This window comes from Theropithecus gelada, chromosome 10 (assembly GCF_003255815.1).
Source record: "Theropithecus gelada isolate Dixy chromosome 10, Tgel_1.0, whole genome shotgun sequence".
Classification (NCBI taxonomy): Eukaryota; Metazoa; Chordata; class Mammalia; order Primates; family Cercopithecidae; genus Theropithecus; species Theropithecus gelada.
Window position 1 is genome coordinate 21001136 of NC_037678.1, and position 21955 is coordinate 21023090.

The window sequence follows — 21955 nt, forward strand, 5'->3', positions numbered from 1 at the left end:
GAGTAATTTTCTTTTCTTTTATGTTTAAAATTGGCCTGTTCCATTCTGATGTTCCTGTAGAATGCTAATATTAAATGACTGAAAAAAATAGTCTGGCATTTGCCAGTGACTGATGGGAGCAACTAGTTGTTTGGGGTGAAGGGTGGTGATTCACATAGGGTTGCCATAGATAAGGCAGTGGTCAGCCACTTGGGGGAAGTTTGCCATCCCTCTTTTGTGTGGCTAGGCAAACCATTTCAGGTTCTTGGGACTATCTGTACCCTTAAAAGTGGAGTTGGAAGGTGGTGGCCTGTCTGACCTCACAGCACTGGACCCTCAGAGGGGGGTCCCAAGACATCACTCAATAAGGTGTCACAGTCACACCTGGTATATGCAACATGCTGTTAGCTTATGTGCTGGAGAGGCCAAGCTTAAGTTGAACAGACCTGGTCTTGAACCCTGGTTTATCAGCCATGTGGCTGTGATGTCTAGCTTCCCTGAGCCTTAAGTTTCCCATCTAAAAATGGCTATAATAATGTATTACTCCTGTAGGGTTGTTGTGAGGATTAAATTTTTTTTTTTTTTCCTCTGAGATGGAGTCTCACTCTGTTACCCAGGCTGGAGTGCAGTGGCATGATCTCGGCTCACTGCAACCTCTGCCTCCCGGGTTCAAGCAATTCTCCCTGCCTCAGCCTCCCAAGTAGCTGGGGTTACAGGCGCCCACCATTGTGCCCAGCTAATTTTTATATAGTTAGTAGAGACGGATTTCACCATGTTGGCCAGGCTGGTCTCGAACTCCTGACTTTGGGTGATCCACTCTCCTTGGCCTCCCAACCAGGCATCAGCCACCACGCCCAGCCTAAAAATTAATTTTTAATAATTTTATAATTAAAATTACAAGCATCAGCTCATTCAGTCTCCACCACTAATGAGGCAGCTACTATTTTTCTTTTTTTTTTTTTTTTTTGAGACAGAGTCTCACTCTGTTGCCCAGGCTGCAGTGCAGTGGCATGATCTCAGTTCACAGTAACCTCCACTTCCTGGATTCAAGCAGTTCTCCTGTCTCAGCCTCCCAAGTAGCTGGGATTATAGGCACATGCCGCCACACACAGCTAATTTTTGTATTTTTAGTATAGACAGGATTTTGCCATCTTGGCCAGGCTGGTCTCAAACTCCTGACCTCAGGTGATCCACCTGCCTCGGCCTCCCAAAGTGCCGGGATTACAGGCGTGAGCCGCCGTGCCCGGCAGCTACTATTTTTCAAGTCCCCATTTCATAGATACAGAAACTGAGGCTCAGACAGTGACATAACTTTCCAGGTCATGTGTTTGGGAATTGGTTAGGTGGGGACTCAGGTCTGGGACTAGACTGCAAGATCCAAGTTCCTATTCACTGTCCTACTGCCTCCCAGTTAAGTGAGACAGTGGCAGCCATGTGCTTGGTATAGTGTAGAATAAAGAAAAAGCACTTAGGTGAGAGTCATTGTTTCTGGGATGTGGACAGGTGTGGATTTCTGGATAAGAACCTCTAAGACAATTGGCAGAGGAGTTCCATGTGGCTTTAGGCCCTCAGTTTGAATTTCTGTGCTTTGGTGTGCACCAAAAAAGAGAGGCATTCCCTGCTAGTTTCAGGTGATGTTGGTTTAGGAATTTGTACTTAAGTTGTTTGTTCTCAGTAAATGACAGAAAAAAAAGACTTAAGTGTCCCACCTTGTTTCCCTTCATCTGGAGCAAGGATTTTTGCCGTTCCACCCTTAGTCAGCAAGGAGCTGGGCAGAAGTGAGAGAAATGCAGCCCCAGAGCTGGCCTACTCGTGCTGCTTAGCACCTTTCCTCAGCAGCTTTCCTACCAGACTCTTTCTTGCCCCCCAGATAAGACGTTATCTGTGGCAATCGAAGGCAGTGTGGATGAAGCCAAGGCTCTTTTCAAGCCTCCAGAGGACTCCCAAGGTAATGTGGTGGTTGGGATTCCTCCCCCAGCGACACCAAGTCACCATCCAAGGGCAGTCCTGGTCTTTGGAGAACCAGCTGGACTGGTTCTGTGTAGCAGGAAGCTTGACTTGAATGTCCTAGCATCCTGGGGTAGACAGGAAAGAGAGCTCACTTCCCGGAGTCACAAGGTGCTGCCCGTGGATTTCAGCCCTGCCACTCACTAGCCGACTGACCCCGAGGAAGGTATTTAACATTTCAGAGCCTCAGCTTATTCATTTGTGAAAACAGATAGTAACACCTCATGTAGGATTGTTATGTGGATTAAATAAGGTAAAGCAAGTAAGGCCTTTTTTCTTTTTTCTTCACCATGTTTTCTATACTGAATAAGAAGCAGCAAGTTAATTTATTATTTGTTATAGAGAAACTCATTTACAAAAGACAGAGTCAGGGCCCCTTTATGCCATGTGGGTTGGAGTGCTTTAGGGAGCATTTGGAGCCCCCTCACCTCTAGCTGCCTTCTCTCTGTGGCTGCAGATGACGAGAGTGACTCGGATGCTGAGGAGGAGCAGACCACGGTGAGAACCATTTTCTTTTATGGGGGCACCAAGCAGCTGCATGCACTGGGGCATGCTTGTTTGCAGGTGCCATCCTCCCTAGAAGCAGAAGAAAGAGGTTTGAAAGAAAAGGCTGCTGGGAGGGGAGTCTGGCAACCCAGCTAGCTGAAGCAGCAGGTGCCAGGCAGTAGGGTTGAAGCCTGGCTGGTTGGGAGAGGGAAGGGGAGATTGGTATGACCGGTGCTCATCAGCTTGGCACTTTCCTTTGTCCAGAAACGCCGGAGACCCACGCTGGGGGTTCAGTTGGACGACAAACGCAAAGAGATGCTGAAGAGGCACCCACTGTCCGTCATGCTCGACCTGAAGTGCAAAGGTCTGGCTACACTCACCTTGTTTAGGGGAACTGTAGCACCTAAGAGTTCACCTAGCTGCAGATGCAGAGGGTCCAGGAGCCAGACGCCTATTTGCCCAACAAAGGATTCCCATTTCATGTTGCTTTGTCTTTCCTTATTGTTTTGCATGGAATTTGTTTCTTTTTGTTGTTAAGTCATAACCGTAACAACATAGCAACAAAACTCCAGTCACATAAGGCAGAAGCTTGAGAAAACCACACCTCTTTCTGAATCTGGCAAGTCAAATATCTAGAACAAGTTGCAAAAGCATACAGGTTTTGAGTAATAAGACCAACATGTTTAATTTGGTAAATATAAGTAGAACTTTGTATTCTGCAGAGTATATGTTTTGAAGTTGGTTTGTATGAAAGACTACCACATAATAAAATGTTCTAGCAGTATAAGAGCTAACAATAAAATTTAAGTTTCCCTCCCACCCCAGGTTCCTAGATACCAGTCCTAGGTCTCACCTCCAAGGGCAACCATTATTACAGACTTCTTATATATTTTCCAGAAAGATTCTTTGCACCTAGAAGCTTTTATACAAACGTATATTTATCCACTTCCCACTTCATTTTTTACACAAATGGAAGTAGGCTCTACACACTGGTTGTCTTTTTGCTGGTTGGTTGGTTGTTTTTAGAGATAGGGTGTCACTCTTGTCATCCAGTCTGGAGTGCAGTGGCATGATCACGGCTCACTACAGCTCAACCTCCTGGGCTCAATCGTTCTTCCCACCTCAGCCTCCCAGGTAGCGGGGGCTACAGGCACATGCCATCATGCCAGTTAATTTTTGTATTTTTTTTAGAGATGGGGTTTTATCATGTTACCCAGGCTGGTCTTGAACTTCTGGGCTCAAAACAATCCTCCTGCCTCAGCCTCCTAAGTAGCTGGGACTGAAGCATGCACCACCGTGGCTGACTTTGAGATAATTTTAGACTCATAGAAGACTTGCCAAAATAATATGAGTTCCTATTCATTCAGCTTCCCTTAAAGTTACATCTTAATTATAGATGGTATGATTACCAGTGATCCACACCACTCTTAATTTCCTTGGTCCAATACTGTTAACTAAATGACAGAATTTTTTTAGTTTCTTCCTTTTTCAATTAATGTCCTTTTTATGTTCCAGGATCCAAGCCAGGGTCTCAAAGTGCATTTAGTTGCCATGCTTCTAAGTCTCCTCCAGGCAGTGACAGTTTCTCAGTCTTTCATGACCTTGATTAGACTTGAGATTATGGATTTTGGGGGAGAATAGCATAGATGAGATCCTTGCTATCATGTCATATCAGGGCTACCTGATATCACTGTCTTATTTCTGCTGATATTGACCTTGCTCGCGTGGTTCCCATTCTATCTTGTATTTGTTAGAAGCTGTGTCACTAAGTCCAGCCCATGCTCAAGGGCAGAGAAATTAAGCCCTACCTGTTGGTGGGACGAGTAGCAAAGAATTTGTAGGTGCTCTCTTTGCTTCTTTGTATTCACTATATTACTGTCGTGATTTTTTTTTTTTCCTTCTTGACATGGAGTCTTGCTCTGTTGCCCAGGCTGGAGTGCAGTGGCGTCATCTCAGCTCACTGCAAGTTCCGCCTCCTGGGTCCACGCCGTTCTCCTGCCTCAGCCTCCTGAGTAGCTAGGACTACAGGCGCCTATCACCACGCCTGGCTAATTTTTTTGTATTTTTAGTAAAGACGGGGTTTCACTTCGTTAGCTAGGATGGTCTCGATCTCCTGACCTCCTGATTCGCCCACCTTGGCCTCCCAAAGTGTTGGAATTACAGGCGTGAGCCACCGCGCCCGGCCAATTTTGTTTTTATAGTAAATGATTGTAAAAGTCTGTTTGAATTTTTCTATGATTCTGATTTTCTTTTTCTTTTTTTATTATAATTTCGATTCTGGGGGTACATGTGCTGGTTTGTTGCACTATTTTGCATGGTCCTGAGGTTTGGGGTATGAATGATCCGTCACCCAGGTAGTAGGCATAATACCTAGTGGTTAGGTTTTCAACGCGTGACCCCGCTCCCTTGCTACTCCCTATGACTCTGTTGATTCTGCTCTGAGTGTTTGACTCATAAATTCTCTCGTCTTCCTCCCCTCCAGATGACAGCGTGCTTCACCTGACTTTCTACTACCTCATGAACCTCAACATCATGACAGTAAAAGCCAAAGTGACAACCGCCACAGAGCTGATCACCCCCATCAGTGCAAGGTACTGGGCAGGCGCTCTGGGCGGTGACATACAGGATGGGGAGGTGGTGAGAGCCTCATTGCGGGGCTGCTCTCGGTTCCTCCCTCTGGCTCTGGAGAGGTCCACAGCTGTGTTGACTTGTCTTGTATCCAGATGGACCAGAAGTCCTGGCACATTGCTGGTATCTTAGAAAGCATTCTTTAATTTGTGAAGTCCTCTTGCTACACAGAAGATGATAGAAGTGACAACAGCATATTTGCAAATTGAGTAGGTGGGGCAGAGCACCAGCTTTTTGCTACCAGTGGAAAGTGTGTGAATAGAAAATGAGATTTGGCAGAGATTAGCAGGTTGGCAAACTTAGGCCACTCTTTCCCTTTTCTCTTTCTATCCCAAGGTGCTGGGATTTTTGCTCCCCAGCGCAGCCCAAGCCCATGTCCTTATCTGGGTGGTGGGAGGACTGTGGCGGGTCCCTGTGAGAGTTTTGAGAAGAGCGAGCAGAGGCACAGTAATGACAGCCATCATCGCCTCCCCAGGAAGGCCCTGACTACAGTGTTCTTTTTTTTATTTATATTTTTGTTGATACACAGTCTCACTATGTTGCCCAGACTGGAGGACCATGGCATGATCATAGCTCACTGTGGCCTCAAACGTCTGGGCTGTAGTGATCCTCCTACCTCAGCCTCCTGAGTAACTAGGACTACAGGTGCATGCCACCATGCCTGGCTGACTTTCTATTTTTATTTTATAGAAATGGGATCTTGCTATGTTGCCCAGGGTGGTCTTGAACTCCTGGCCTCAAGCAATCCTCCTGTCTCTGCCTCTCTCAGTGCTGGAATTCCAGGCATGAGTCACTGTACCCAGCCCAATCATGACATCCTTCTTCTGCAAACATGGGTGGGAAGAAGGGTCAAGGGGTCCTGAGGGTGAAATATCTTCCATTCACAAGAGCACTGCCCTGACCTAGTCCCACTGTCAGCTGTAGAAAGACCACTGAGGCTTAGGGAGGTATAACTCTGGTGCCTGGTGGAGCAGGGCTCTTTCCACCCCTTCCAGTTCCCCATGATGATGGTGTCTCTTGGGTTTTAGACTCTGCTCTTAGAGTCCACATCCCCTTCAGGCCACAGCAGCTTTGGTTGCTGTGCCTGAGAGTGTTGTTGGACCCCCCCCAGGGGTGCTCTGGATGAAACTGACCCTATTCCCATCTGACCCCAGCAGAGGGAGCCCAGGGCTTGCTTCTGAGCACCCAGTGACACTGTCCAGGGCTCTCAGTTCAGTGAGGAGCTCTAGGGCCCCCAGATTGTGGTAGAGCTCATCATGAACGTTCTGCTTGTTCATTTCTTAGGTGCCCTACATGCTAATAACAGGGCTGCAGCCTGGCTTTATTGCATGCTCACCTCCAGCTCTTCACTAAGCTGTATACCTGGCCTCAGAATCTGTTTCCTCGCTCTGTGGTTGTTAATTGTAATATCCCCTGCCAGGGTGCTTGTGAAGAGTCAGGTCAAATGCTTAGCATAGATGAAGCACTTGGTAAAGGACAGCTGATTTATCATCATTGACTCTTGTAACTTTCACAGTAACTCTACGAGGTGAGTTAACTGAGGCTCTGGACAGTTAAGGGGTTGCCTCAAGGTCACAGGTAGAGAGTGGAGAATTATGATTCAAAGTCAGCGAGATCTGTGTACCACTGCTGTCATTGGCAGGTGGGCTCTGACCCCCAAACAGGGAGGAGACTTAAAAGGAGATGCCACTGTGAAACTGGGATTAGGTCTTTTAGGCCTTCAGGTGTTGTCTAGCTCATCCCCCTATTTTACAAATAGAGAAACTGAGGTCCAGGGAGCATACAACCACTTATCACAGCATTGGACTTAAAGCCCAAGACTCTGGACTGCCAGCCCAGAAGCCTTTGCTCAAATCCAGGCTGCCTTTGGCCACATGAAGACACCAACCTGGCATACAGTTTTATTGATTTATCTATTAAAACATAAGGATATATTCTCATACTAATTCCTGGATATCGTGTACTATCGTTCTAATTTCCCCGATTTTTTCATACATTTTTTTGGGGGAGGGGGGTTTCAGATAAACAATTTTTTTTTTTTTTAATAGTTTTGTGTTTTGGGTCTGGATCACGATAAGGCCCATACATTGCCAATGAGCAAAGCTTCTCTCAAGTGTCTTCTTATCAGAATGTCCTGCCATCTTTTTTGTTTTCTCCTAAGATTCATTGTCTTGGGCTTTCCACCATCTTTTTATTTGTTGGAGAAAATGGGTCGTTTGCTCTGTAGGTTCTACCTAGTCTGGATTTTGAGAACTACGTCCCTGTGGTATCGGATACGTTAAATGTGTTCGTCTTTCTCCCTGTATGTTCTTGTGAACGGGGAGTTGGCTTAAAGACTTGATCGGATTATATTTTTTTTGCGGTGGTGGGTTGGGTAGAGGGCAGGACTGTGTCATAGTTGTTGAATACTTGCATCAAGAAGCAGAGGCTCTCTCAGTTTTTGTGATGTTACTGTCATTGACAACTGTTGCCTAGATCTGTTAATTCATTAGAGAATTTTTAAAAATTCTACCTGACAGAGTTAATGTTTTTATTTCATTTTATTTATTTATTTATTTATTTATTTATTTAGAGAAGGAGTCTCTCTCTGTCGCCCAGGCTGGAGTGCAGTGGTGTGATCTTGGCTCACTGCAACCTCCACCTGCCCGATTCAAATGATTCTCCTGCCTCAGCCTCTCAAGTAGCTGAGATTACAGGCATGCGCCACCATGCCCAGCTGATTTTTGTATTTTTAGTGGAGATGGGGTTTTGCCATGTTGGCCAGGCTAGTCTTGAGAGTTAATGTTTTGTTTTTTGTTTTTTGTTTTTTTGAGGCTGAGTCTCGCTCTGTCGCCCAGGCCGGAGTGCAGTGGTGCGATCTCAGCTCACTGTAACCTCCACCTCCCAGGTTCAAGCAATTCTCCTGCCTCAGTCTCCCGAGTAGCTGGGACTACAGGCTCGTGCCACCATGCTGGGCTAATTTTTGTATTTTCAGTAGAGATGGTCTCGATCTCTTGACCTCGTGATCTCCCCTCCTCGGCCTCCCAAAGTGCTGGGATTACAGGCGTGAGCCACTGCACCCGACCACTAAGGTTTTTGTAATCCCTTATTTTTTATCAAAATTTTGTAAGATTTGACTGGTTGAGAAATTTTTTTGTTTTGGTGTTATATTTTTATGACTATAAATAGCCTTTCCTTTTATGTTCATTTTTACCAAGTGCAGTTGTCTTGAGCCACATGTTGCAGATATAAATTTTGCCAAGAAGGTTTGATTCCTTCTTCAGGTTTTGTCAATTAATAACCTTCATCGTGGGCAGTTTTAGTTCTGTTTTATTTATTTACTAATAGATTGATTCAGTCTGTTGGTAATAGTCCCTAAACACTCGCTAAAAGACTGAAACGTTTTATTTGTTTTGTAGTCAGTTCTCCATTTGAGGCGGTGAAGGGGGCGAAGACCTTGGGGAACAGGGATACTCAGTGAGACAGAGTAGGGAAGAGCTGGAAGCCTGCACTGTCCCAGCGTGGAGTTCCTGAAGGCATGCTGGGGCCAAAATGCAGGATAGGCACGTGCTGCCCAAGTTGCTTCTGATGTTATTCATGGAAAGATGAGGGAGAACCTCCTTTGGTTCAGGGAAAGAATGGGCCTTGTCATCCTTTGTGATAAAATCACTGCATTACCCTCCCACATTATCTCTTCTTTGCTTGTCATATTTAATGACAAACTGTGCCCGAACCATCCCAGGTGGGTGGCAGTAGCATCACTATTTCTCTCCGCTTGTAGTGCTGGGTCACCTTGTCTCCAATGTATGTGATTGTATCTTTTTCTGGGAATGTACAGGGGGCCTTTTTCTGTGATTAGCATAAGATGTGGTCAAAGTGAGATAGATATAGCACCAAAGCTGCACACTTGTTCTCTCTGTAGCAGAAAGGAGTCTGTTCTGCTTTTATGAAAATTGAAATGATTTCTATTGCTGGTGTCATGGGACTTTGCTCCCCTGAGGTAAGGCCCTGGGCACCATATAAATCTTGAAGGGATGAGTTTTTAAAAATTAATGATTAAGAGTACTAGTCTGTTTGATCAGACAATATAAACCCACCTCTAGCACTTACTAGCAGTGTGATCTTGAACAAGCCATATCTTTTAGAGCCTTGAGTTTTTCCTCTATAAAATGGAAATGATAATCCTCCCTATAGGGTTGTAAGGATGCAATGACCTCAAGCACATAAAGGGTCTGGCCTGCAGAAAGCCTTCAATAAATGCTGGCATCAGTGAGATGTGGCATTACCATCCCGAATTGCCCAAGCTTATGTTGAAGAAAGATGTTGGCTGCATTCTCACTGTGGACTGTTTTTCCTTTTCTAGTGACTTGCTGTCTCCTGACTCAGTCCTGAGTTGCTTGTATCCTGGGGATCATGGAAAGAAAACTCCGAATCCAGCCAATCAGTATCAGTTTGATAAAGTTGGGTGAGTCAGCAGTTTCCTCTTCTCCTAGCTCTCTACTTCTGAGCTTCTCTGGTGGCTCAAGCTAAATGCTGGAGACCTGTTAGGGCCAGAGGTAACCTAGAGGATAGGAAGGGAATGCTTGTTCTTTCTTGCTTACAAGGCAAAGGGAGATCACAGAAAAGGGTGGAAGGATAAAAACTCGGAAACATGCTGGGTGTGGTGGCTCATGCCTATGATCCCAGCACTTTGGAAGGCCAAGGCGGGTGGATTCCTTGAGCTCAGGAGTTCGAGACCAGCCTGGGCAACATGGCAAAACCCTGTCTCTACAAGAAATACAAAAATTAGCCAGGCGTGGTGGCAGGCATTTGTAGTCGCAGCTACTGGGGAGGCTGAGGTGGGAGAATTGCATGAGCCCAGGAGGTTGAGGCTGCAGTGAGCCATGGTCATGCCAGTGCACTGCAGCCTGGGGAAAACAGAGCCAGACCCTGTCTCAAAACAAAAACAAAAAGAAAAACAACCCCTCTAGAAGCATAATAATATGTGATACAATAAAAATGTCTGAAGTATTAATTATCTGAGGATTAATTTTTAAAATATTTTCTAAATTGGTAGACCAATAAAGATATTAGTACACTGCCTTTGTATTTGATATTTGCTTATGAGTTGAGGCTGCAAGAAGAAAAGGAAAAAAGAGGAAAGTGAATATGAGAGAGATGAAATTCACAGTAGGGAACTGACAGAGTGGAAGGGCTCTGCCAGCAGCCTGGCTGTAAACATGGCCAAACCTGCAGGACTGGCTGGTCTGGAGGGCATGGGAGGATTGGAGGAGGGCTGTATCCTGGGACCACAGCAGAAATGACTTACAGCACAATTTTATTTATTTTCTTTTCTGCAGCATCCTGACTTTGAGCGACTATGTGCTTGAGCTGGGTCACCCCTACTTGTGGGTACAGAAGCTTGGTGGCCTCCACTTCCCCAAAGAGCAGCCCCAGGTCTGTACACTGATCTCATCTACTTGGCTGAGGAGCTTACCTCCTCTCTTCCTGTATAGACTCTAGAAAAGCCAGGCCAGGCATGGTGGCTCACACCTATAATCCCTGTACTTTGGGAGGCCGAGGCAGGTGGATCACCTGAGGTCAGGAGTTCAAGACCAGCCTGGCCAACATGATGAAACCGCGTCTCTACTAAAAATACAAAAAGCTGGGTGTGGTGGCACGTGCCTATAATCCCAGCTGTTCAGGAGGCTGAAGCAGGAGAATCACTTGAACCAGGGAGGTGGAGGTTGCAGTGAGCCGAGATCAAGCCACTGCACTCCAGCCTGGGCAACAAGAGCAAAACTCTGTCTCAAAAAAAAAAAAAGGCCTGTCATGGCCTTTGGAGTTTTGAACTGGCAGAACGTGTCCCCTCAGAGCTGTGGCCTGTCTTCTGTCCACTCAGGACACTAAAATGTCTTAGACTTACAAGAGTTTAGGTACCTTTTGCCTTTTCTCTGAGCCTAGTAGCCTTCTAGACCCAGGTAGCTTGAGTCCTTGCTCTGGGACTCATGGCTGCAGGCTCTGCTGCCCTTGTTCTTGTGTGCAGGTGCCAAATATGAGGCATGAGCAGAAATCCAGGGGGCCTGGCCCCTTAGCAGAAGCCTGCCTTTCCTCAGGAGTTGGACACAGCTTCTCAAGAACCCAGCATACTGTGTTGTTTCTGCCAGGACTCAGCATCTGGCCTGTCATAGCAGATAAACCCTGCCATGTCTAAAGTACCCATCTTGGGGCATGGATAATCCAGGCTGTTGCAGGAAGGCAGGTCCTAGGAGAGAGATGGTGCCCAGAGGAAGGGATGGGGGAGCACTCGTGTGTGTGTCTCACTGTCACTCACCTCACAGCAAACAGTGATTGCTGACCACTCGCTGAGCGCCAGCCACATGGAGACCACCATGAAACTTCTGAAGACCAGGGTGCAGTCCCGCCTGGCCCTCCACAAACAGTTTGCATCCCTAGGTAAGCTGATGATGGGGTGGTGGTTTAAGAGTCACTCAGGTAACACACGGACAACAACTTAGCCTTTCACTTAAAACTTGAATCCTGATGACAAATACAAGACCTGGATTCCTGGCTTTACAGAGTGGGCATCTTGGCAGAGCCACTGGGGAGAGCTCCAGGCCTGTCCAGGCAGAGGGCTGAGCTCCCCCTTAGAGCCGTCAGTGCTGTCCTGCCTCACAGAGGAGGCACAGAGCCATTGGGTAGCACAGGTTTGTGGATTGGTCAGGGGCAACTCATCCTAGGCCATGCATTGCAGATTTTGATGTGCATTCGACACATATTTAATGAGATCCTGATTCATACCTGGCACTGAGCATTGTGCTGGGAGAAGAACTGAGCACAGTGAACCCCTGCCCCTGGCTCTGTGGCTCACAGTCAGCTTATTTGAATATAGCTGTCCAGGGAGCGACTCGCATGTCCGTTCCCCAAGGCCTACCGACCTGATGTTCCCCAGGGTGAGGCTGAGCCTATGTTTTCTTCTAAGCTCCCAAGTGATAATGATGAGCCACTGACTTAGGTGGTGGCATTTGGGAGTTTCTTTTAGTTTATTCACTCAGTAAATGGTTGTCACATGCTTACCATGTTCAAGGTGCTTACAGTGGCAGGGGGATGGGGTCAAGATTTTTCTGATCTAAGAGTCTCTGGGCCAGGCACGGTGACTCTTGCCTGTAATCACAGCACTTTGGGAGGCCAAGGCAGACAGATCTCTTGAGATCAGGAGTTCAAGACCAGCCTGCCAACATGGTAAAACCCCGTCTCTACTAAAAATACAAAAATTAGCTGGGCATGGTGGCGTGCACCTGTATTCCAGCTACTCAGGAGGCTGAAGCAGAGAATTGCTTGAACCTGAGAGGTGGAGGCTGCAGTGAGCCAAGATTCCAGCCTGGGCAACAAAGCGAGACTCCATCTCAAAATAAAAAGTAAAAAAATAAATGAAAAAAAGAGTCTCTGTCAGGAAAGGCATTGGGTTTCCAGGACACATCTGGAGACCACTCCCCACCAGTTCTTGGACTCCACATGGCTGCTGATCTCTCCAGAGCACCGATGTTTGTCCATGGGGCCTTGCTCCCCATCAGCATTGCTGAGTTTGTTGTCCCAAGGTTGGGAGCTTGTCATTTTGGACAGCGCTTACTATGTTGGCCGTATTTGCTTATTGAAATGCCAGCAGAAATTTACCCTGGAGCAGTTCTGTGGCTCTTTTCCCTGACACACAACACTTCAGTTGTTTCCTCCATCAAGGTCAGCTATGAAAATGCAGGCCTCTAGGCTGTTTGATCTAATTAACAGTCAACTGCTGCAGGGGCATCCTCCCTAGTTCTGACTGCAGGGGTTTTTCTTTGGCAGGCTATCATTTGCATTAAAGAGAAAGCACCGTAAATGCTGGCACTGGATCTGGCCACAAGCACACAGCACTGGGTGAAGGTCAGGTTGACATGCTTGCATTCCTGGCACATGTTGACCTGGGTACTTGAGTGCCAGGTGTACCAGGATAGCTGGCCGGGCCATCTGAGCCCTTCAGAGAGCCCCAGGAGGATGCCAGTTACCCATCTGTGGCACCTGATTTCTACCTGTGACGTCACCTGTCTTGCTCTCTTTTAGAACATGGCATTGTGCCAGTTACCAGTGATTGCCAGTACCTCTTCCCTGCCAAGGTTGTCTCTCGCCTGGTGAAATGGGTGACAGTTGCCCATGAGGATTACATGGTAGGTGAAGGAGTGAAAAGTTACCCTTACTGTCCTGAGGAATGCAGGACCATGTCACCTTCCAGCTCCTGCCACCTGATTGGAAGGGCAGGGGATTTAACTAGAGGAGCCAGTAGTTCACTTCTTGTCTGTGGTACCTCTTCTAGGAGCTGCATTTCACCAAAGACATTGTGGATGCGGGACTGGCTGGGGACACCAATCTCTACTACATGGCACTCATCGAAAGGGGCACAGGTAATTGCTCTGGTGATTACAGGGGTTCTAGACAAAGGGCGCTGCCAAGAATCAAACACTCTTGGGGGTTGCCCAAAGAAAGCAGAAGATCCTGGAATCCTGCTGCAAGGACTTAACAGATAATAATGATCGTGAGAGCCTGTTCAGCAAGGACTCATTCTGCAACACAGTCACACACACGCTCTGTCTCACTGAACCCTCACTACAGTCCTAGGGGTGGTGCTATCATTTCCATTTTACTGGGGAGGAAATTCGGGCTTAGTTACAAGCCCAGTCTGAGCGCTGAGCCTGAGCTCTTTGCTCTTTCCTTCACTGCTCTCTACACCAGACATCTCCTCTTTCTCCCTCTTCGTAGCAGGGCTGAGGGGTCACTCTCAGGTTGTAAAGGGCAGGGTCACAGGGCCTCCCTCCCTCTTCTGCAGTCCCTGTTCTCACTTCAGAGGCATTGAAAGCTCTGATTCTTCACACCTCTTCTGGCATCCAACTCTGCCAGGGTTCCCTGCTGAAGTCCTGGGGTGCTGTGTTTCGGCTGTTTTGCTGTTGTCCCACCCAAGGCGCGGCAAGCCTGGCACTGCCTGTGGGATCTGACACCCCCAAGACTTGGTGCTGAGCTGAGGAAGTTGTCTGTAGTTCTAAGACAGTTCCAGAACTGTAAGGAAAGTTGAACTCTTTGGTATCAGAGTTTCTGTCCTCACTACCCCACTTGCTTCTCTTTCTATTCTTCATGTCTTCTAAAAAAACATTCTGAAGAAGCTGAATTATTTCAGATACGGTTGAGGCCTCCCTATCCCACTTTATTCCCTTTCTCCTAATATGTGACCACTATTTGGATTTTATACATTTGCTTTCCATCCTTTCCCCACCACACACTTTTTTTTTTTTTGAGACGGAGTCTTGCTCTGTCACCCAGGCTGGAGTGCAGTGGCGCAATCTCGGCTCACTGCAAGCTCCACCCCCCGGGTTCACGCCATTCTCCTGCCTCAGCCTCCTGAGTAACTGGGACTACAGTCACCTGCCACCACACTTGGCTAATTTTTTGTATTTTTAGTAGAGACAGGATTTCACCATGTTAGCGAGGATGGTCTCGATCTCCTGACCTTGTGATCCACCCGCCTCGGCCTCCCACAGTGCTGGGATTATAGGCGTGAGCCACCACGCCTGGCCACAACTTTTTAGTTAATATTCTGACTGTTAGGGAAGAATTATGTTAACCTCTCCTCTCCTCTCCTCTGTTACTTGAATAACTAGTGGTCAGAGAGTTAAACTCTCCCCTGCAAAAAATAACTAAAAAGAAGTGGCAAACCTATCCCACTTGAGAACGTCAATATCCTCCTGTTGAAAAAGGCAAAGGCTTTCACCAGAGAAAAAATGAGTATGTTCAAAACACAAATATTTTGTTTAATAATTATGAACACAGCTTTGGTATCAGCCAGTTCTGGTTAAACTCAGCACTGCTACTTTCCAATTATTTGATGGTAGAGAAGTTTCTGTCAGAGCCTGTTTCTTTATGTGTAAAATGAAGATGATGATGATAATAGTACCTAACTCATAGAATTACTGTTAGGATGAAATAAAATGTGTCTAGAGAGTTTACCACAGTGCCTGGGATACAGTAAGGACTCTCTACATGTTGGCTAGTATAAAGAATTTTGTGTAACAAAGTATGTAAAAATCAAATGAAAATAGAGAAAATGTATTTGATGTAACAGTTGATACACAATATTGTTGAAAAATTAGATAGTAAGCTTTCACATGGAGAAATCCTTAGCTTGCTGGCAAATAAAGAAATGACAATTAAACTTCTATCAAAGTAGCAAATAGAACACATGGAGAAAGCTAAGGTGGACCAGACTCTGGGGAGTCCACAGCTTTGTGGCACAGTAAATATGTCAAAGTCCTTGGAGAGACCAATTATAGGACCTCACATTCTGCAAGCTGGCAATTCTACTTAGGACATTTTAGAACAGTTGGTACCAGAATGTGCTCTGCAGCATTCAGATTAATAGGAGACATCTGAGCTGGCCTCAGGGGTGCAGTGGGGAGGCTGCCATGGCTGGTAAGCTGGGTCTTAGAACTGAGCTTTCCTCCTCTCTCCTCTCTTCCCAGCCAAACTGCAGGCCGCTGTGGTGTTGAATCCTGGCTACTCCTCCATCCCACCTGTTTTCCAGCTCTGTTTGAACTGGAAAGGGGAGAAAACCAACAGCAATGATGACAACATTCGGGTAAGACCCAGCTGGGGATGACGGGAGGAGCAGGTAAAGCTCCCGGGGGAGGTGGCCGTGGCAGAACCCACTGCAGCTGAAGGCTTGGGCACTGCCTTAATTCCCAAAACAGAAGGTTGTGCCAGGATTTGCAGAATTTGCTGGAGCTTGTGTGGTGTAATAGAGGAAAGAGCCCAGACCTACTTGCCTACCTTGGGGTTCGCAGGTTTCCCCATTTAGAGAGTAAGAAGAAATACCTACTTGAAAGATTATTGGCTTGGGCTCCTATAAAAAAATGTGAATAAGCTCTGAAGCATTATAGAAGCACTGGAATGACATGAAGAATGACATCGTTGTACCTGTTTTTTTTTTTTTGAGACGGAGTCTCGCTCTGTCGCCCAGGCTGGAGTGCAGTGACCAGATCTCAGCTCACTGCAAGCTCCGCCTCCCGGGTTCCCGCCATTCTCCTGCCTCAGCCTCCCGAGTAGCTGGGACCACAGGCGCCGCCACCTCGCCCGGCTAATTTTTTGTGTTTTTAGTAGAGACGGGGTTTCGCCGTGTTAGCCAGGATGGTCTCGATCTCCTGACCTTGTGATCCGCCCGTCTCGGCCTCCCAAAGTGCTGGGATTACAGGCTTGAGCCACTGCGCCCGGCCTATCGTTGTACCTGTTAATCAGCATTGTAGCTGTTAATCAGCGTTGCAGCTGTTAAGTAGCAGCCTGTGGCAGCTACTAAATCAAACGTGCCATGGAACACGTTTTTAACCAACATCTTCTGACTTAGGTCTTATTTTGAGACTCCTTCCCTGCACACCTCTGTTTTCCTGGCTGTGGGTATACGAGGCAGGGAAAGTTACGGGTCAAAATTAGGAAGACCTCATTGCCTTGATGAGGGGGCCTCAGGACAAGCCAGTCTAGCTTGATCTGATGGCCCAGCTCCTACAGAGGCATCAGCCCTCAGGCCCATCCAGGAATGGAAGCCCGGCCATTGTGGTCCCCCAAACGCAGGAAGGTAGTGCTGAGATGCTGGCTTTCCCACCACACAGGCCATGGAGGGTGAAGTCAATGTGTGCTACAAGGAGCTGTGTGGCCCTTGGCCCAGCCACCAGCTGTTGACCAACCAGTTGCAGCGGCTGTGTGTGCTGCTGGATGTTTACCTGGAGACCGAGAGCCATGACGACAGTGTGGAGGGGCCCAAGGAATTTCCCCAGGAGAAGATGTGTCTGCGGCTCTTCAGGTGAGGGGAGGTCTGGGGCTCTGGTGACTTCTCACAGTGATGTGGGGCAGAGATCAGAGCCACATTTTCTGGGGAGAGCTTGCTGCTTCCTGAAACTTCCCCTTCAAGCCTGTGCGTGTCACCCTGGTCCACCTGTTTTTCACCAACACCTCCTGAAGGTGGGTCACCCAGCCACATAAACAATGCCAGGTATAGGCCAAGAGGATTTGGCTGAACTTTATTTTCTATACTTTCCATGGAAAACAATAGAGTTTGTTTGCTTTTTGCTGTCCAAATAAGCTTTTTAAACTGTGTGCATGCTCGCCTGTACCCAGGGAGTCTGCTGTGGTCTTTCTAGGGTACTGTCCTGTCAGTGAGAACCGCAGCTTAGGCAGTCAGGTGGCACAGAAGGAACCAGCCTCGAAGTAAGACAGAGGAGTGCAGATCTCTGTTTTGCTGCTGACCTTAGAAGAGTCACTTCTGCTTAGCTCTGAGCCCTCCCCCCACTTTTTTTTTTCTTTTCTTTTCTTTGAGACAGGGTCTTACTCTCTTGCCCAGACTGGAGTGCAACAGCACGATCATAGCCCACTGCAGCCTTGCAGTCTTGACCTCCAGGGCTTAAACGATCCTCCCGCCTCAGCCTCCCTAGTAGCTGGGACCACAGGCAGGCACTGCCACACCCAACTAATTTTTAAATGTTTTTATAGAGATGAGGTTTCACCATATTAGCCAGGCTGGTCTCAAACTCCTAGGTTGAAGTGATCAGCTTGCCTCAGCCTCCCAAAGTGCTGGGATTACAGGCGTGAGCCATTGCGCCAGACTGCCATTTTCTGAAGAGTGAAGTGGTGGAAGTAATACCTTCTAGCTCATGATGCTTCAGAAGTAATTCATGTAAAGCTTCCTGGCACAAGACTGGGACTTGGAAAATGCCAGCAGTTCCTGACAGCTTGGTACTCAGAGTGTCTGGGCTCATGGCACTTCCAGCTACTTTTCCTTTCTCTTTCGTTTTGGGTCTTTTATTTCCCTTTCATTCCCTAACTCATGTTCTTTTAAGAGTCAGTTTCAGAACTGCAGCTTTCACTGCTCAGGCATCCCTTCCCTTCTGAGTGAGGTTGGGGAGGAGCAGTGTTTGGGAAGAAGAGTGATAATCTGTTTCTAATCAGTTTCTAATCAGGACATCCCTCCTTGTTCCCTGTCAGTCTAAACAGTGCCTTACCTCTCCCTCACCTTGTTCTCGGACAGCCAGTTCCAGCCCCTAGAAGCAGTCCCAGCATCCTCTCACCTCATCTGACACCTCCACTGGCCTGGTTCATTGTGTTGTCTCATAATAACGAGTTCCAGCTCTGAGTGGCTGCTGGAGGTGGAGCTGGTGGCCAGATGCTGGCACCTTCTAGGACTTGCTCTCCCTAGAGGGCTTGTGTGAGACCTCAGCTCTTCCCACCTGCCCAGCCCACTTTAACACATTTCCAGGGTGGGAACTCACATGGCCGGCATTTATTTCCACTTCTCCAATGGTTCCCAAAGGACCCATTTCTTTTTCTTTTTTCTTTTTTTTTTTTGAGACGGAGTCTCACTCTGTCACCCAGGCTGGAGTGTAGTAGCATGATCTCGGCTCACTGCAACCTCCGCCTCCCGGCCAAAGGACCCCATTCTTGAAGGGCTTTGTTGTGTCTCCAGGCTGAGCTCCTCTGTCCACATTCTGAGAAGGTGCTCCTTCAGTGACTCAGATCCAGTTAACTCTATGGCTGGTAGATGTGAGAGGCAAGGCTCTCCGGCCAGGATGCAGAGTGCTGGCATGGGCAGCAAGAGACCTGAGGCCAGGAGTTCCACCAGCCTGGCCAACATGGCGAAACCTAAACTAAACCTCAACCTAAACCCAGGCGTGGTGGTGCATGCCTGTAATCCCAGCTACTTGGGAGGCTGAGGCACGAAAATCCCTTGAACCCAGGAAGCAGGGGTTGCAGTGAGCTGAGATCGTGCCACTGCATTCCAGCCTGGGCAATACAGAGACTCCATCTCAAAAAAAAAAAAAAAAAAAAAGGAACAATCCTAAAAAGTGAGGGCGCCCAAAGCTATGTCTCTGAAGTGCCACTGTCAGTGAGGGCCTTTCCAAGTTTGTGTTCACTCATTAGCAAGCACAAAAAGACATTTTTACAAAAATAGTATCTCACCTTATATGTTGTTCTGCTGTATGCTTTTCTCGCAACATTCTGTGTCATATAACTCTGCCTCTTTTTTTTTTTTCCCTTGTGTGAATGAACCATAATTTATTTTATCAGCCTGGAAGGTGTGTTACTAACTACTCCGTTCTCCTATTTCTCTAGGGGTCCCAGCAGGATGAAGCCATTTAAATACAACCATCCTCAGGGATTCTTCAGCCATCGCTGACCTCCCGCCCAGCCTGTTGTTTCCCCCAAGGCCTCACCCTGAGTACTGGGCTTCTGCTTTCTGCTGTGGCCCACATGTGACTCTTGATATTCTCTAAAGACACCAGCCGATTAAAAAGCGTCACCTGACCAGTGGCCTTTGTCTGTGGTTCCTTGCTGGGTGGCTTTGCAGTCTGGAAGGGCAGGTGGGAGCTGTGGCACAGTGTGAAAAAGCATTTGTAGAGAGACTTTTTCTCAGCAGCCAAGAAAAGCAGAGTGGAAAAAGATTCCAATTCTGCAGAGACATGCTCACCTCTTGTCTACGCACACCCTATTTCTGCTTTGGGGAGTGAGGTCCTCATGATCTTGGTATTTATTATCCCAGGTTCCTGCTGTTAAGAGGTGGTAGGAGAAGCCAAAGGCAGCAGAGCACAAAAAGCAAAAGCTGTTCCCTCCCCACCTGCTCTTCCCATTATCCCTGTCAGGGTTGCCAATGGACAAATTGTCTCTGATAGTTGGCTGTTATAAATGCCTGACAGTGCAATGTAAACAGAAGACAAATTCAGTTGATCCTTGAAAACTCAGGGATTAGGGGCACCGTAACACCCCCTGCCCTGCACAGTTGAAAAATCTGTGTATAACTTTTGACTCCCTAAAAACTTAACTAATAGCCTGCTGTTGACCAGTAATATGCTATTAGTAGTTACTTACTGCTAACATAGTACATATTTTCAATATATATTTTGTATCTTATACACTGTATTCTTGCAATAGAGTAAACTAGAGGAAAGAAAATGTTATTAGGAAAGTCGTAAGGGGGCCTGGGCGAAGTGACTCAAGTCTTTAATCTCAGCGCTTTAGGAGGCCGAGACGGGTGGATCACTTGAGGTCAGGAGTTTGAGACCAGCCTGGCCAACATGGTGAAACCCTGTCTGTGCTAAAAACACGAAAATTAGCCAAGCGTGGTGGTGCATGCCTGTAGTCCCAGCTACTCAAGAGGCTGAAGCAGAATTACTTGAACCTATGAGGCAGAGGTTGCAGTAAGCCAAGATCACGCTACTGTGCTCGAGCTTGGGCAACAGAGTAAGACTCTGTCTCAAAAATAAAAAAATAAGAAAGCCATAAGGAAGGAAATATATATCTACTAGTAAGTGGAAGTGGATCACCATAAAGGTCTTCACATCCTGTCTCAGGGTTGAATAGTCTAAGGAAGAGGAGGGGTTGGTCTTGGTGTCTCAAGGATGGCAGAGGCAGAAAAGGTGGAGGAGGTGGAGGCAGAGGCAGGCACCACTGTTATTTTATTGAATAAAATCTGTGCAGGGGCTCATGACTGTAATCCTAGTACTTTAGGAGGCTAAGGCAGGAGGATCCCTTGAGGCTAGCAGTTCAGGTCCAGCCTGAACAACGTAGTGAGACCCTGTGTCTACAAAAAATTTAAAAATTAGCCAGGTGTGGTGGTATCCACCAATAGTCCCAGTTGCTCAGAAGGCTGAGGTGGGCAGATGACTCGAGTCCAGGAGTCAAGGTCATAGTGAGCTATTCATTGTGCCTGTACTGTACTCTAGCCTGGGAAACAATGCAAGGCCCTATCTCTAAAAAATAAAAATAAAAAAAAGAAATCTGCATATAAAGACCCACAGAGTCCAAACTGTTGTTCAGAGATCAACTGTACTTCACAGAGAGTAATTCTAAGTCTTACAGGATTTCATGGAGTTGGCGAGAGTGGTGTTGGCGAATCAATCACATACAGAGATACAGGACAGTGAGACCAGGTAACATTTGAGGAGAATATATATTTTTTTAAATTGAGACAGGGTCTTGCTCTGTTGTCCAGGCTGGAGTGCAGTGGCATGAACACAGCTCACTGCAGCCTCAACCTCTCCTGGACTCAAGTGATCCTCCTGCCTCAGCCTCCCAAGTAGCTGGGACCACAGGCGTGTGTCACCATGCCTGGCTAATTTTTAAATTTTTTGTAGAGGCGGGATCCCACTAGTTTTCCCAGGCTGGTCTCAAACTCCTGGGCTCAAATGATCCTCCCACCTAGGCCTCCCAAAGTGCTAGAATTATAGACATGAGCCACCACGCCTGGCCTGAGTAGAGTCTTTATGGTAATGACAAAAGTGCCTCAAAATATAATGGTTTGATTCTCAAAGGATTAAGAGAAGTCTTGGGAAGATAGGTAACAACCTTTAAAATGTTCATAAAATTACCTCGTTTATAATACTGCAAGTCAAAGTAAAGGATGGCATAGACTATTCTTGGACAGTTTTGTCAAAAAGTGTATCTTGACCCCCACCATCAGTACTCCATTCTTTATTCATTTTAAAAAATAAGATGGGCCAGGCGCAGTGGCTCACACCCGTAATATCAGCACTTTGGGATGCAGTGGGCAGATGACCTGAGGTCAGGAGTTCAAGACCAGCCTGGTCAACATGGTGAAACCCCGTCTACTAAAAATACAAAAATTAGCTGGGCATGGTGGTGCACACCTGTAATCCCAACTACTCGGGAGGCTGAGGCAGGAGAATTGCTTGAATCCCCGAGGCGGAGGTTGCACTGAGCTGAGATTGTGCCACTGCACTCCAGCCTGGACAACAGAGCAAGACTCCATTTTGGGGGAAAAAAAAAGATGTAGAAATGTAAAAATTTTTGAGAATTAGTACGTAGTTGCAGAGATAAA

At 47.0% G+C, this 21955-nt stretch overlaps 1 protein-coding gene across 3 annotated transcripts in view; it reads left to right on the forward strand.

Annotated features, from left to right (window-relative positions):
• Positions 1-19587, forward strand: part of THOC5 (THO complex 5) — a 41695-nt gene extending 22108 nt beyond the window's left edge. For all 3 annotated transcript variants that reach the window (XM_025400304.1, XM_025400303.1, XM_025400302.1), the window contains 12 exons: positions 1850-1927; positions 2444-2484; positions 2737-2836; positions 4955-5063; positions 9443-9544; positions 10419-10515; positions 11400-11514; positions 13156-13259; positions 13406-13493; positions 15600-15715; positions 16740-16930; positions 19234-19587. In XM_025400304.1, the coding sequence (XP_025256089.1) occupies positions 1850-1927; positions 2444-2484; positions 2737-2836; positions 4955-5063; positions 9443-9544; positions 10419-10515; positions 11400-11514; positions 13156-13259; positions 13406-13493; positions 15600-15715; positions 16740-16930; positions 19234-19297 (1205 nt within the window). In that variant the 3' untranslated portion in view covers positions 19298-19587. The remainder of the gene's footprint in view (positions 1-1849; positions 1928-2443; positions 2485-2736; positions 2837-4954; positions 5064-9442; positions 9545-10418; positions 10516-11399; positions 11515-13155; positions 13260-13405; positions 13494-15599; positions 15716-16739; positions 16931-19233) is intronic.
• Positions 19588-21955: the final 2368 nt, after the last annotated feature.